The sequence below is a fragment of the Diplotaxodon limnothrissa genome, linkage group LG17 (genome assembly GCF_057381915.1).
Source record: "Diplotaxodon limnothrissa isolate DT_005_m linkage group LG17, D_limnothrissa_male_GT1.1, whole genome shotgun sequence".
Lineage (NCBI taxonomy): Eukaryota > Metazoa > Chordata > Actinopteri > Cichliformes > Cichlidae > Diplotaxodon > Diplotaxodon limnothrissa.
In genome coordinates this window covers 37,446,098-37,461,291 of record NC_140612.1, presented here as the reverse complement: position 1 = coordinate 37,461,291, position 15,194 = coordinate 37,446,098, and the positions used below count along the sequence as shown (strand labels likewise).

The 15,194-nt window shown below is 40.0% G+C and overlaps 1 protein-coding gene across 1 annotated transcript in view; it reads left to right on the top strand.

Moving 5' to 3' along the window:
• The window catches only part of tbc1d22a (TBC1 domain family, member 22a), a 163,649-nt gene that overhangs the window by 34,009 nt on the left and 114,446 nt on the right, over nt 1-15,194 (top strand). Inside the window, exon 6 of the mRNA XM_085375485.1 lies at nt 7,971-8,041. Within this exon, the coding sequence (XP_085231611.1) occupies nt 7,971-8,041 (71 nt within the window). The remainder of the gene's footprint in view (nt 1-7,970; nt 8,042-15,194) is intronic.

The following is a 15,194-nucleotide window of genomic DNA, read 5'->3' as shown; positions in this document are numbered from 1 at the left end:
CCTATAATGGGGAGGCGTTAAAATAATAGAAGAATAATATGCCCCGGACCCTCTGACGTGCAGTCGTGGTAATCAATATGCGGAGTACTTCTCGAGCCTGCAAAACAGGATGTTCCCCGAGGACAAGCACAGGAGCGGTGCGATTCGAGTGCAAACAGAGCGGCCGCTGTGCAGATCGATCTCAGCTTCTGTGGCATCAGGATAGCGTTATGCATTGGAAGTAACATGAAGTATCGCATTATGAGTTATTCCCCAAACAGAATGCGAACTGTGGAGGAAAAAAATACTTTTGAATAGGACAGAAGATTGTTTCCTGGCACAGTGTCAGGCACAAGATGAATGGCTTGGAAATAGAAATGCCTCAAATTGATGTTTTTACTAAAGATATAGATATTTTTTCATTTCCATCCGTTCTTTTTACTTTTGAAAACCCATAATTTTTGGGGTTGTATCTCCAAATATTTGTATCATGCTGCGTTTTTAAAGATTCCAGCAGTTGCATTGTATTTTTTTCTCTCTTTTCTAAATGCATTTATTTATCTTTTGTAATGTCTGGTCCAGTTTGTGTCATGATTGCATAAACTCCCCCCAAAAAGTTTTAAGATGAGTTGAAAGGCACATGAAACACGAATGCAATAAAACCCACACAAACAAAACCATAAATACAAAGTAATATGTTTTTAACACTTCCTGCTGTTCTTTTTAGATTTGTTGTTTGCGTTTTTCAGAATGTAGTTCTGAAACCAGTCCTGCAGCTGAAATTACATATTAATGTACTCTTTAGTTCTCTGAAATAATATACAGGATTCTTATGTATCAAACTACATTGTCATTAATAATCCACAATGCAGTTTAAACGGTAAACATGTCAATGTGATGTCCCCCTCTCTGCCTTTAATCAGGACAGTAGTTTTGCAGAATCAACCTTGTACTTTGTTCACTATGACCTGAAACTAGCAGTTGAGCTCATAATATCATCAGTAAAGTGTTTGCTGGGATCACAGTGCAACAGAACTGATGACACAACTCACTGATTTTTAACCAGAGGTGGTGTTTCTTTAGAAAGAATTAATGCATTAGCTTGACTTTTCAAAGGATGCTATGCTCCTTTTTTATACTGTTAGAAGCTAAGTAGTGTGCCTGAATAGGTACATATTACTGCTATTCATGCAGAAGTATGTTGAATGATAGTACACATAGAATATGGGATTTTGAATGCAACAGCACTGATATCCACGATTTTTAAAAATCTGGTGAGTAAATAATATTTCTGTTGCAGTTGGGTTTGATTGGACAACTTTGGTGCTGCTGTGATTTAAATGTCCACACCATACAATTGTAGCAATAAAGGAAAAGCAGCCTCCCAAGTGTCGTCTTCAACTTGTTGTAGTGTTGTGGAGCAAAAAGGGAAGGAATCCATTCTTTTGCTTTGCGTTTTTTATGGTCTGTGTGATGTCTGAAGGAGTTTTTTTTTTTTAAAAACTACGACCTGCTGCTGCACACGCTGCCTTGGGGTAATCGACACCTTCCCACATCACGGTGCTCTGACTGTCTCTGAACCAGCAGACCCATGCTGTGCACTAGATCACTGTATTGAATTTCTATATAATTAAAGTCACTGGGGGTAAGGTAAGAGAGAAATTTTAAGTGGAAGATGCGCAGGAACTAAAGAGAATAAATAGCTGCTCCCATCAGCTGAACAAGCTCTAATGCGTTTCACTCAATTTAGCCAATGGACTTAGCCCATTGCTGTTTAGCTGATTGCTATTTCCTATTCTGCTATCTGTCACTGGCTCTGCGTTGCATTTGCCTTGAAGAACAGGCAAGGCAGAGTCATTTGCCAGCGCTAATCAATACTGTTCACTCTGTGCAAAGACCTTATCAATTTCCAGCCGGTTCCATGAATAGGAGCAGAGGAGGAACTTGGCTTATTTATTAGGTACATTTGTTTTTTCTTTTTTTGTTTTTTGTTTTTCTCACAGAAAAAAGTATGTTAAGGTGGTGGCATTTCCTTTGCTCAAAAATCAATCCTCTGTCTTTCTTTCACTCGGAGAATGCAGGTAAAACAGTGGCAGTGCAATTACAAGTGAAGAGATTTCCATTCCTTTTTTATGTTTCCCTCAGTTTGGTGAATGCTAATGGGGGCTTGTAGATTTGCAGGGCACGGGCAGAGCGAGGCCCATCTGTGAATAATGGATGAGTTAATGTTAGCGAGAACTCATCTTGGAACCCACTCCCCAGAAGAAATACATATAATTTTTTATCTTTGGTTTCCTGGACTGCGTGATTCTGATTGGCAGGGTCATCCAGTCATCTCACGTACCTCTCGTGTAGAGCTTCATATCAACGAAGACCAATGCAGTATACCACAGTACGGATTTCTAGCACGTCCAACTGTGTGGCGTCATGTATATTTACTAATATTTCTTTTAGTCGATATCAGTGTTTCCTTCAAGCTTAAAGGTTTCTTTTTACTTTAGAGGGTTTGAAAAGGATTAAGCTTGGTTTAAATGCTATTTATTTTCTGTCAGAAGTTTAACATTGTAGAGCTATATTTTAAACGAATAACATTTTTATATATATTAAAGTAAAATCTTAAATCTGACTAGGCAAAAGGTTGAAGAGCTACAGAAGAACACAGGTGAACTGGAAAACTAAATTCTTTGGTCAGTTCCAAAGAAACGAAGTAGCTGTAATAACTACTTCTATACTGTTTTTATTTCTTTTTTGTATAGAAACAAACTGTTTCCAGTTGTTAAGAAATGTCCCCATAAATAGAAAAAAGGAACACTGAAATGATTTTGTATATATCCTCAGTACAAATTTAAAAAATCCAATTCACTTTTATTTATATAGCGCCGTATCACCACAATTGTTGCCTTAAGGTGCTTTATATTGTAAGGTAAAAATCCTGCGATAATACAAAGGAAAAAAACCTTTCAAATAAAATGAAGAAGAACTTAAACAAAACTGACACTCGGTTGCGGTCTGCTTATGCTCCAGGAGGAACAAAGGGGACATGAAGTGCAGTCTCAATGAAGTGGGCAGTGAGGCTCATATATGGATCAGATGTGTGACTTGTTCATGAGCAGCAATCCGAACACAGAAGTTCATCCCTCTGTTTACGCTCGGGATGTTTACGGCCTTGGAGTTGGTAACGATGCTCAGCTACTTTAATCAGCTGCTTAAATCGGACATTTTCAACTGTGGTTACCGGCGTTGTCTATTGTAATGGTGTTAGCTGCCTTTGTAGAAACATGCTTTTGCAACAGTGTGTGCTCTGCTCTGCTTGTTTGGCGGAGGTTAAATAGCCAGATTATCTCCACGCTCCCGATTTCCTTAACAACGTCCTCGTGTTTTGAGCCTGGGGTTGTGCCGTTGGGGTGTCACATGTTCGATATCACTGTTGCTTGAGTTTTCGCTCAACATGCTGGTTTGTAGCTTCTCAAACATTAGCGCTGCTGCTGCTCGGACTCGACTCCAACCACAATTTTTTCCGCGCTGCACTCTTCTCATTGTCATTGTCATTCTGTCAACTTTATATTGACCATGTCTCATATTATAGAAACATTTTTGGTTGATAATGCTTTTTATTATCAACCAAAAATGTTCTTTTTTTAATTATTTTTATTATTTTATTGCCCTGCTCTGGATGAGTTGGAAATCCGCATCATCTTGAATTTCCTCCTTAAGAGGAACCTGTTTTATGAGACGTTATGCCTTTGCTAAATGAATTGGGATGAAGCTATAATTTTGTGTTTTCAGTAGACACTGGGTCGTGAAAACGGCGTAAAATCACTAGTTAAAATTTTTAAAAAAGCAAACCCTAACAAAGCAAAACAAACAAGTAAATAAAGTTTGCCTTAAAATAAGGTTTCAAAAGCCTCCTTCCAACAGAGATTCTTGTACCGTGCGTGTGCCATCACTCGAACCTTTCATTAGCCCAGAAAAACAGGGAGATCTACCTAATCTTTGATGTGGTAGTGTATACATAAGCCTGTTACTACACAGCTGAAATAGTAGCATCACAATTAACCAACATGTTTGCTGGTTTAGTTGGTGATTAGCTCTTTGGGGCAGGGAACTTTCATATTTGCCAGATTTATTTATTTATTTTTTTTAGACTGTCTTTCGTCTGATTATGATTCCTCTGCTAAGACCAACCTTTGGCCTTTTACTGCTTTTACTGCTTTAACATTAAATCAGTCAGGACCCTTTCAAATGATGCCATAGTTAGTTTAGGTTTACAGTCTAGTAACCAGTAAAATCACCTCACTGTTTGTTGTGAGCATCCTTTGCCTCCTGCATTTCTCCACAGTTTTAAAAGGAATTGGAGAACTCTTGGAGGATTCTGTGGACTTAGCCTGTCTCAGTTGTTTCTGTTTCTCGCTGGTATTTCTGGCTCAATAATGTTGAGATCAGGGCTCTGTCAGCCTCTTACCATCTGCTGCAGGAATTCTTCCTGCTGCTGAAGACGGTTCTTTGTGACTCTCTCTTTGGGCTCGTCTTTGTGCTGCAAAACGAATCTGAGACCATCCAGACACCTTCTTTATGGTGCACAGATTCCAAAATATAAACTGTCTTAAAGCTTTTCACTGTATTGCATTGTTGTGAGGAAATTGAATACTTTACAAAGAATTCTACTGAAATATTAGATGAACGTTTTTGATATGACAACTACATCAGAGGACAAAAGGATGCCCAATATGGGTCAGAATTAGGTGACAAATGACACGTTTTCTAATGTAGTGGGTGGAGACCTTATGGCACGAGTAGGATTAAGTTTGTGCCTCGAACACAAAAGTGGCGCTCCAAACAATAGCTTTAGTTCTGTTTATGAACATGACCTCTTTTTGGTTCAGGGAAATTCAAAGTGACACTTTGCCCGCCAGAAGACAGTGGTTTCTAAATACCACACGACAAAGTGCTTTTTCTCGAGTCATAGCTGATTCCCACACTCACACATCCTCTCACACTGTGTCTGTGGTTGTGTCACAGAGGGAAAAAGAAGGTCCGGCCCGGCTAACACTTAGCACTAAGCCTTATTTTCTGTGAATTTTTTTGTCAGTTCAGTTAAACTATACAAGATAGAGCCATGATGCTTCACAGGCATATAGCTGAGATCAAAATAAAGGCCATGTTCAAAGATATGTTTAGTCTTACCATTCACGTACAGATGATCGAGTATGAGTTGGAACCAGTGCTGGTTGTAACACATTAAACGCAAGCACTGAGTACTTTTTTCCTGTAGTGAATAATCGAAGGCATTTAATTTACAATACCAGTAATCACTTATTTACCTACTTTTTTCAAATGACCAATCTGTCAGAGTGACAGTATTACCACAGTTCCTTCCTTGAGACATTATACATTGTTTGTCTCTGACTTCTTGGCATGCAGCTGTATACTAGTGGAATACACACCCATCCAGGGCCAGAGCTGTGTCTTTGTGCATGTTAATGCCAGCTAGCTTATGCTCTTTTATTATTTGTGGCAAGAGTGATAGAAAATGTGTGGCTAAGGAGCTCTGCTTTACATTTTGAAGAAACGCCTGCAAGCTAAGCACACTGATGGTGAGGCCCACTGAGGAAGAGAACCACAAAATTGCTTTTAGCATCACTAAAGCTTGTCGCTGGTAATTTGATGGAGGAGATGCTACCAGTGTCAGCTCACTGTGTAATTAAGTGATTTTTATTTAGCGCCTTTTCTACTCTACTTGAGTACTCAAAGTGCTTTATATCATTCACACAAGCCCCTTTTCATACTTCTGAGTGTTTTCTATGTAGTCTAAGAAGGTTTGATAGAAAAGCATCTGGACTTCTTTAAGTTGCTTGAAGATGCTTCACTTCTCATCCGAGAAGCTTCTTCAGTTCTAAGGTGAAATGGTACAGAGTCCCAGATTTAAGCCCTATGGGAGTGTCCCCGAAGAGGGACAATGGACCCCCAAATGATCCTCTACCTAATCCCATGAGTCAAGGTGTGAAATGGTAAATGGCTTGTATTTGTATAGCGCTTTACCAGTCCCTAAGGACCCCAAAGCGCTTTACACATTCAGTCATCCACCCATACACACACACACACACACATTCACACACTGGTGATGGCAAGCTACATTGTAGCCACAGCCGCCCTGGGGCGCACTGACAGAGGCGAGGCTGCCGGACACTGGCGTCACCGGGCCCTCTGACCACCACCAGTAGGCAACGGGTGAAGTGTCTTGCCCAAGGACACAACGACCGAGACTGTCGGAGCCGGAGCTCGAACCGGCAACCTTCCGATTACAAGACAAACTCTTGAGCCACGATCACCCAAAACGGGTGTAGATCCCAATCAGCCAAGGTTTCGACTAGGGCTGCCACGATTTGTCGACTAGTCACGATTACGTCGACTATCAAAATCGTCGACGACTGATTTAATAGTCGACGTGTCGTTTGAAGCTTTGTAAGATCGCAAAAGACGCAGGAATAATAGCAGGATTTAAGAGTGTAATAACGGACTGAAACAGAAGATGGCAGCACTGCATGTACAAGGATGCCAGCTGCCGTTAAACCCCGAAGAAGAAGAAGCAGCTGTGTCCCAGAATTCATAGCGCGGCCCAGCTTAGTTTCCAACAATGGCGGTAGCTAGTTAGTTTTAATATTACTCTTATTATTCTTTCTGGGTCACAAAATAAACGTTTAACATATTTTCATGCGAGAATGTAGCTGTGTAAACCTCAAATATCGGCTCAGTTTATCAGGACACCACATATTTTCAAAAGCGCTCCGACGTTTTCGGAGACGTCTGTTACCCACTAGCTCGATAGCTAGCCGGGGGCAAGGCTCACTAGAGCCGTGAGAACACCGGACTCCCGGCAAATTGTTTTCAAACCCACCGCCGTCTTTCGCTACTCAGGTTAAATATATATGAGTCACTTAGATAAATTAAAAATGTTGTTGTTTGGCTTTTTTTTTTTTTTTTTTGTATTTTATTTGTTCCTGAGTAAATCGGTTTGGCTGAGATTAAAGTTATAGTTTTTACACAGCTGAATAAACGTCAAGCAGACAGCTGATTATCAGAAGTGTGAGATGCTGGAGAATATACTCCGGTGTCCTGTTATATTTTAGATAGCAAGGAGTTTATTAAACTTTACCGAAACAATCTGCAAATTTCATTAAAATTGAATAAACTATCATCTTGTCTTTATTTTTAGTTAGCACCTTAAAAGCTTAAAGCTGTAAGCTAATGATAGTTATATAAGAGCAGATGCTGCTGGTGCAATAAGCTGTAGTTTTACGTCCAGTGGATGATGATCTGATTAGTCGACTAATCGCATAAATAATCGGTGACTAGTCGACTATCAAAATAATCGTTTGTGGCAGCCCTAGTTTCGACTGAACTCATTGTGAAACCTAGCCCCACCCTATCATGTGATTTCCTGAGGTCAGAAGGCCCAGGATGTGAGTGGGCTTTAACGCCTCTGGGCTTTCTATCTAGCATTCACACGCCGATGAACCCAGTGGGAACAACTCGGGGTTCAGTATCAGTATCTAGTAGATTGGAGCAGCCAGAAATCGAACCACCAACCCTCTGATTAGTTGATGATCTGCTCTGCCCCCTGAAGCAGTAAATATAAACTCCCAATGCAAAGCAGTGTTTATTTTTGGTAATGAAAAATACCCTGACAAGTTAGCCTTCCCATTAGGTAACATTGTCTCATAACATAACAAGTTGCAGTGGTTGGATTGTCAACATGTTGACAAGCCTGATGACAGGTTGGGTCAAATAACAAGAAGAGATTAGCTTTTCTATTAACTGCTCATTGTATGAGGTTAATTATTTAATAAAATCCATCAGTGACTTCAGTTTGGAATGCACTGTTAATATGTTTTAATGCCTAAACCTTAGATATTAAGTAGTATACAGGATGGTGTATATCATATTTCAGAGAATGGTGTGTAAAAAGAGCCTCTTGTGTGTTTGTTTTCCAGATGAGCTGCGGAAACTCAGCTGGTCCGGAATCCCTCGACAGGTCCGACCGATTGCATGGAAACTTCTCTCAGTAAGTTATTTATTTATTTTTTGGCTATACACACAAGTGGTCTACCTTTATTACATTAAATATTAAATATTATATTTAGATCCCAAGAATGCTTTAAAACACAAATTTCTGTAAAAGATAAAAACACATTTACACAAATACAACAAACGCACTCAGACATGCGTAACCTCACGACCAAGCAGAGGAGGAAAAAGATTAATCAAATATGAGCCAGTGTGCACACACAGATCAACGCATTACAGATGATCACACACACACACACACACACACACACACACACACACACACACACACACACACGCTCAAAGTTCCTGTCATGTTCTTTCTCCCTAACCCCTCCCTTTTTTTGATTTATGAAGACTGGTAGCAGTCCTGCTTTTTTTTTCTCCAAGCTTCAATAGGGAAAATTAATTGCAAGGCACAAATAATTTATTCATGAGACGCACGGTGTGTTTACTCATTAAGCCATTGTTGTGGTGAACAGCTTCTAGTCTGCAGAGAGAAAACTGGCTTTTTGAACACCATGACTTTCCCATTAATTACCGCACAATAGTTAATGTGCCGCAGAAAAGATGTCATTAAAGGTGTGTGTGTGCGCACGCGTGCGTGTATATGTGTGTGTGTGTGTGTGTGCCTGTTTGTGAGTTGGTTTTTTTTTTTGGTATTGGGAGGTTACCAACTGGGTGCTTTAACCATTAATGGCCGCTTTGTTTGGTACTCAACTGATGTAAAGGCTCATAACACTGTATGAAGTTGCGCAGCAATGACTGTAATGCAGGCAGTCAGACAGAAGAGAGGAGGGGGGCATCTCAGGACTTTTAGTGTACTAAGGTACCGCAGAGTTAATTTATTGAATTAGCATCTTTCTGTGTCTCCATGCACAGTGTAAACATGCATGCATACAAGCTGTATGTGTGTCTGTATGTATATATATATGTGTATAAATATATATATGTAAAGTGAAGACTGCAGCAAAGTTTGGGCGTGCAAAGAACAACTGCCCTGTGGTGTGTTTAAACAATGATTGCACCACCTCTGCTTCCCTGGGGAGAAAAAGATAGAGCTAGCAGAGGTGGGGATTGTGTGGATGGCAAGGAAATATATTATAAAAAAAAACAGAACATGAAGGATTCAAAACTGAAAAGGTTGAAGAGTTGGAGAAATTAAATGGAAAAGAGAAACTGTTGCTGGATGCTGTAGAAATGATCCCTCCTCCACAAGTTCTCCTGCCCCTGTTACACAGCACTCAGTGCCTTATGGTTTGACAGCTGTAACAGAAAAATCTAAATGTATGCTAAAATATATATGACTGTGTTTGGATTGCTGTGACACTGAAGAAAAGCAGGTTCTCGCTTAGTCACAGTCAGTATCTTTTCTCATGGCTGTATATAAAAGATGGTTATTGGTAAAGTAAGATTACTCATACATCTCTGGACTTGGCATTGATTTTTGTAACATCGTGGTTTTTTGTTTTGAAGGGTGAAGAAAGGATAAAGTGTTAAGTCATCAGCAATATGAACTATAATGTTTAATGCACTATATTTTGCTTTGGCCAAGGTTTTTACATTGAATGTCTTTAATGATGCAATACTCCCAGAGATTGTGTCTCCAACAGTTGATCCTTTATAAGTTAGGCAAAATGTGTTGAGGTCCAAGGACAAAGACTTCAATCTGGCCCACAGGATACTGTGAAAGATGTGAAAGTAGGCATTCATTTTATCACTGTATTTTAATAGGTTTTGCAACTTTTCCTGCTAATGTAGACCTCCCCCATGGCCGTTTATTCTACACCAAAATAATTATGTGTTATAAACAATTAAATAACAGAAAAAGTTTCTTTTTATTCCACAGTTGACTTTCTGTTTTTTACAGTGGGTCCTCAAAAAAAGGGCATTTTCTAACAGAAACTTTCTGTTTTTATAATTACAGGAACATCTGGACAATGGGCTAACAGGATTTTGTTTTTCTGTAATTTTACATATTTATTCCTTACAATTTAAGCTCAGATGCTGAAAGATTTCTTTCATTTACCACAGCACCATTTCTTTGTCATGTGGAAAAACCGATGCAATGTTAAAATCGCATTTCTTTTTCTTACATTATCATATAAGCACAAGGGATTAAGTGTGTAGGTAAAGTTCTTTCCACTGACAGAAAGGAGAGCTTCACTTGTCCAGCCCACTTAAAATCAAAGTGAGATGTATGTGGAGCTGCATGCGTACGTAGTGCTAATTAGTGCTAATTAGTGCTGTTTTATTTGTTTGGTAATTCCATCAAAGTGCTCCAAAATGCACCAGCTCCAGAAACACGACAGAGAGGTCCAAAGCAGAGGCTCAAAACAAACAGAAGCCAGGCCAAGCAGCCTGCTGCCAGTTACAGCCTCCAGTGTTGCAACACTTGTCAAAGCGAGCGCACCCCTAACTTTATCTTTGGCTTCTTCTTTTGGCTCCTCCCTTTAGGGGTTTCCATAGCAGATCATCTGCTTCTATCTCACCCTGTCCCTATCTGCTGTCACACCAACCCTCTCCTTCATTTCATTCATGAATCTTCTCTGAGGTTTTTCCTCTTTTCCTTCTGTCTGGCAGCTCCATCTTCAACATCCTTTGTCCAGTAGACCCCTCCACTGCACATGTATAAAACAATCTCCCCCTTGCCTCTCTTAGTGTGTCGCCAAACTACGTAACCTGAGCTGTCTCTCTGATCTACTCATTTTTTTTAGTCCTTTCCATTCTGCTCACCGCCAATGAAAATCATCAGCTCAGCCTCCATTTTTGTCTGTGTCACTGTGTCCAAACCCTATAACCGTGGCAGGTATTACTACCATGTTTTCACTTTTGCTGCTATCCTTCAGTCACAAATCACCCCAGATAACCTGTTTCCTTCAAAATTATTCTTGCTAAATCCAAATTTGTGACTTATTCAAAAAATAAGTACCGAGTAGTCTTTATAAATGGAGAAATTAACTACAGTGGCCAGAACTGCTTTATTTAACAGCACATAAACGTGAGTTTTGTGGCTGTTGTGCATTTTACCATGCTAGTCTATGGTATCAGTCTGCCTCAAATGGTCATTGAAGAAACTGCACTTATTGTTTTTAGCATCATTTTCAGCACCATAGGTTGTAGCTTGTTATATCTCAGCAAACTTACTCATATTCATTTGCAATAGTTCTAACAAACAATCAGATTGACAATTACCTAGCAGTGGAAGAATTTGTAATAAAATACAACCGAATCCAGGAAGTTTCCTTTAATATTCACATGCTTATTATTTCTTAAGTTTTTCCATTTGTTTCTCAAATAGATGTCGGTGTGAGCAAAGGATGTCGACATTAGACTCAAAGCAACCCCCCCCAACTGTTTACGCTTATGAATGGATCTCTACTTCACCTCTCAAGGTCTTGTAGAAAACCAGATCTTGTAGCCTCTTGAGGGGTGAACTGTCCCAGGGTTAAATCTAAGGTTTGGATGAAAGTAAAAAAGTGTGCAAAGTGTCAGAAGCACTAATATCGTCTGAGGTGTCATAACACTTGACTGCTTTTTCTGTCCTGCCTGTGGTATGATCCAATGAAGAAATAGATAGGAGGGATCAGCCTCAAAAAATCTATTCTCTGTCTGGTACACACACACACACACACACACACACAGACAGTGAGACTCACAGCCCACGCTGTATTCCATAAACTTGGCTGAGGCACCTAATAAAACTTCACTCCAGTGGCGTCCCTTGTGCCCTTCTCCTGCTCACCAGCGTGCACTAACTTATTTGATTTTTTTTTCCTCTTCCCCTCCAGCAGGCATGCTTGAGCTGCACTCTTCTTTACTTGACAAAAGCGAGAAACAAGTTTTCCCACTGCAGTCAGAGCTCGCTAATGCTCCCCCAACGGGCTGCATTTACCACCACATCACAGAAATCGTCCATAACTGTCTTGCCTGTTATTAACCGCAGTGGAAATGAAGAATCAGGCAAACAAAATCTTGAAACCAGGCTACAAAAGAGAGGGCCAATTTCTAGCCTCACTGGATAGCTCCCTCTACCTCCCTTCACTATTTGCAAGATGCTCCACAGGTTGCCCGTGGCATCCAGTTAAACTTCCTATTATTTCAGAAATAATACCGTCTTATTTCATTTGTTTAAAGAGCATTTGGTGTCTGAGCCTGAAGGAGAAAGAAATTAAATGGCTTTCCTGCTTTGTGAAAGAATGTCAGCCTGTGGCAATATGTACATTTGTTAATGGAGTGTGGCTGTTAAATGTGAAGTGGCGGGAGAGGAGAAAACTAACTGGCTGTGGAAATATTGATAAGGCTAAAGGGTTATATGAGATATATCAAGGCAGTGGGAGAGGGGACAGATTTACAGGTTATGTTAAACTTTACTACACTACATGTAATTATAGTGCTTAAAAGAAGGAGAAAGCAGTGCTTTTCTTCATTTGGGGCTAACTTACGATCAACCTTACGGGCACTTCAGCTCGCTAGAACATTTTGTTCCATTCTGCCTTATTCAAAAGTGAGAGCCATGCTAATATTAACTAACGAGACAGGGCGAGTTGCTTTTAGTTAATAGATTCATGACCAGGACATGAAAAATGTTGAGTTGTATATGTCTAATATTTGAGGTGAAATATGCATTTTGCACGTTCTCTGCTCCAAATCTTTAAAGATGTGCTCTCATTAGTCATGAATAAAACGTAATGCTATTTGCTAATCTGCCGTGTTGTGTCTTTTCCAGTTATGGATTGCACCATTCGATCACAATATTAAAACTACTGAGCGGTGAAGTCAACATCACGAGGGCTGTGCAATATTTCATATCCCGATAAAAGACATTTATCATCCCGACAACGATATATATCACAAAAATGTTGCATTTTCTGTAAATTCTGTGAATCTCGGGCATCTCGACTTGCATGAAGTGTTTTCAGCTGGTCGTCATGTACCTGGTGTCAGGTGTTCTGACTGATGGACGAAGCTGATGGCTCTTTTTGGCCTCTCATCCGTAAACACTCTGCATACTATTTCATGTAATTCATTTTATTTTGAAAGATCTCAACAGGATCTTCAGTTTTATTGTGAAAGTTTCATGTGGAAAATAAACAAGCGGACGGTGGAGTCACGCGATCGTTGTTGCTAACGACAATGCATAAAAACAGTCGCTTGTCTGTCCGTAGTGTGGTTATTTTAAATATAAGAGAGAGAGCACTTTAACAAATTAATTCTACAGTGACCATCAAAACAATGGAAAAAAAAAAAAAAAAAAGATATATATCGTTATATCGAACAGCCCTAAACATCACTGATCTCATCTTACTATAATGCAGGAAATCTTTTGCCTCTTTTGCACTAGCACCTACTCAAATTGACTCAACTCCACTCGGTTTTTAGGATTTTCCATTAGGTGGTAGTACCTGGTACCAGGACTTTTTAGTACCTATTTGACTTGGGGCTCCTAGCAAGCGGAGTCTAGCCAAAAATGTGACATCAACAGACTGCATGCTTCTGATTTGTCAGGGAGTGACGTTGCTGGATAAGTCATGAGAAACCTGGCAACAAGGAAAACGTGCACATACAAATCAACCATGAGGTGCAGACGTTTTCATGCAATGAAACACCATACCATGGTAGCTTGGCGCTTGTGTTGTGTGTGTGTGTGTGTCACATACAAATGATGTCAAGGAACCTTCATGCCACGTTGCTACAACAACCCCACCCAGTTCAAGGTGGTACTCAAATGTTATGGAAAACAGCTAAAACTGAAGCTAACCGAGCCGAGTACGTACTAGTAGACACATTTGTGTCCTGGCATATGTGTGGCTGGTACTTGGTCACCTGTGACCCACCTAAAACCAATCATGTGCCCAGTTGCAATGGCATTATGGACTTATGGTCTACAAAAACTGTTTCGATATGGCTCGAAGATCTAACCTCTAAACTCCAAAGATCTCAATTTTATGAAGCAATGACAGGATTCTGTCTACAGGCATCAGGCTCCAAAGGTTCTGGTTCAGTAGCAGAAGTACCACATCTGTGGCAGCAATGTTCTTGGGGACTAATTTCCTTTATAACATGCTATAAATCTATGGGACGATGTTAATATTACCCATAAATTTTGCATTTGTGTTTACACAGTGGTTAAATGCCAGCTGACTGTGACACAGCCTACATACTGCCATCCATTTTTTTTTTTTTTTTTTTAGGTCAAAGTCCTGCAGAACCTGCTGGGCTGTCATCAGTCTTACCTTCCATGTTGCTTGTTTAGAACTTCCTGTCGCTGAAAGAGTGGAGCACATGTCTGCTGGAGCTGCAGTACAAGCCCTGTAAAACATCAGGCTGTGGCTCAACGGTTATATAGCAAAGGTTTTTTGACTAAGGACCTGTGCTGTCTGCGTTTGTGTTTGCAGGGAATGTACACCAGTACTTGTCCTCATTACACTATAATGCACTATTGGTGCTCACGTAGCGTAGTATCACGACAAACTCAATTGCATTTGTCCTCCAACAGCAAGTCTTCCATCAGTCAGAGGTTAATAAAGAGATGTGAGGAAAGGATTGTGTAGGTAATTAATAATGAATATCATGCAGTAGAATTTTGGATCAGTAGAATATTGAATCCCTGATGATTGAAGGGTTTGATATCTGTAGTTGATAGGCAGTGAGTCAGCGTATTACATTGATTTTTCAGTTGGAGGTTCCCAAATTCCTCAGATGTTGCCACGAAGCACTGAAAAACTCACATTGTGTTTATAGAAAAATGTGGACATGCAGAAAAACAAGCATTTAAACACAGAAAGTAAAGTTTTGTTTGTTCAACTTCTGCCATGCTTGCAGTGGGACAGTTTATTTTGGTCTCCTTCTAGAATAATGTGCTCCTTCTAAGTAGAAATCAATTTAGAGAGGAGACTTGGTATAAAAAACCCTCCAACAATTTCATTTAAATTCCCCAAATGGATTCCCCAAGCATATTTCCCCTGGTCTTTTTTTTTTGGAAGACAGAGTTTACTGAAGTGGAGGATCCACGGGAGGAAGAGTAGATTGATGCATTAAGAATGAAGAGAGGAAGAGATGAGGTTTATGTAGACTGATTAACAGAGGCAGGAGCTACATTTTGCACCACTGGCAGGACACGTAGAGCTCTCGTGCATTTATGCCTCGCT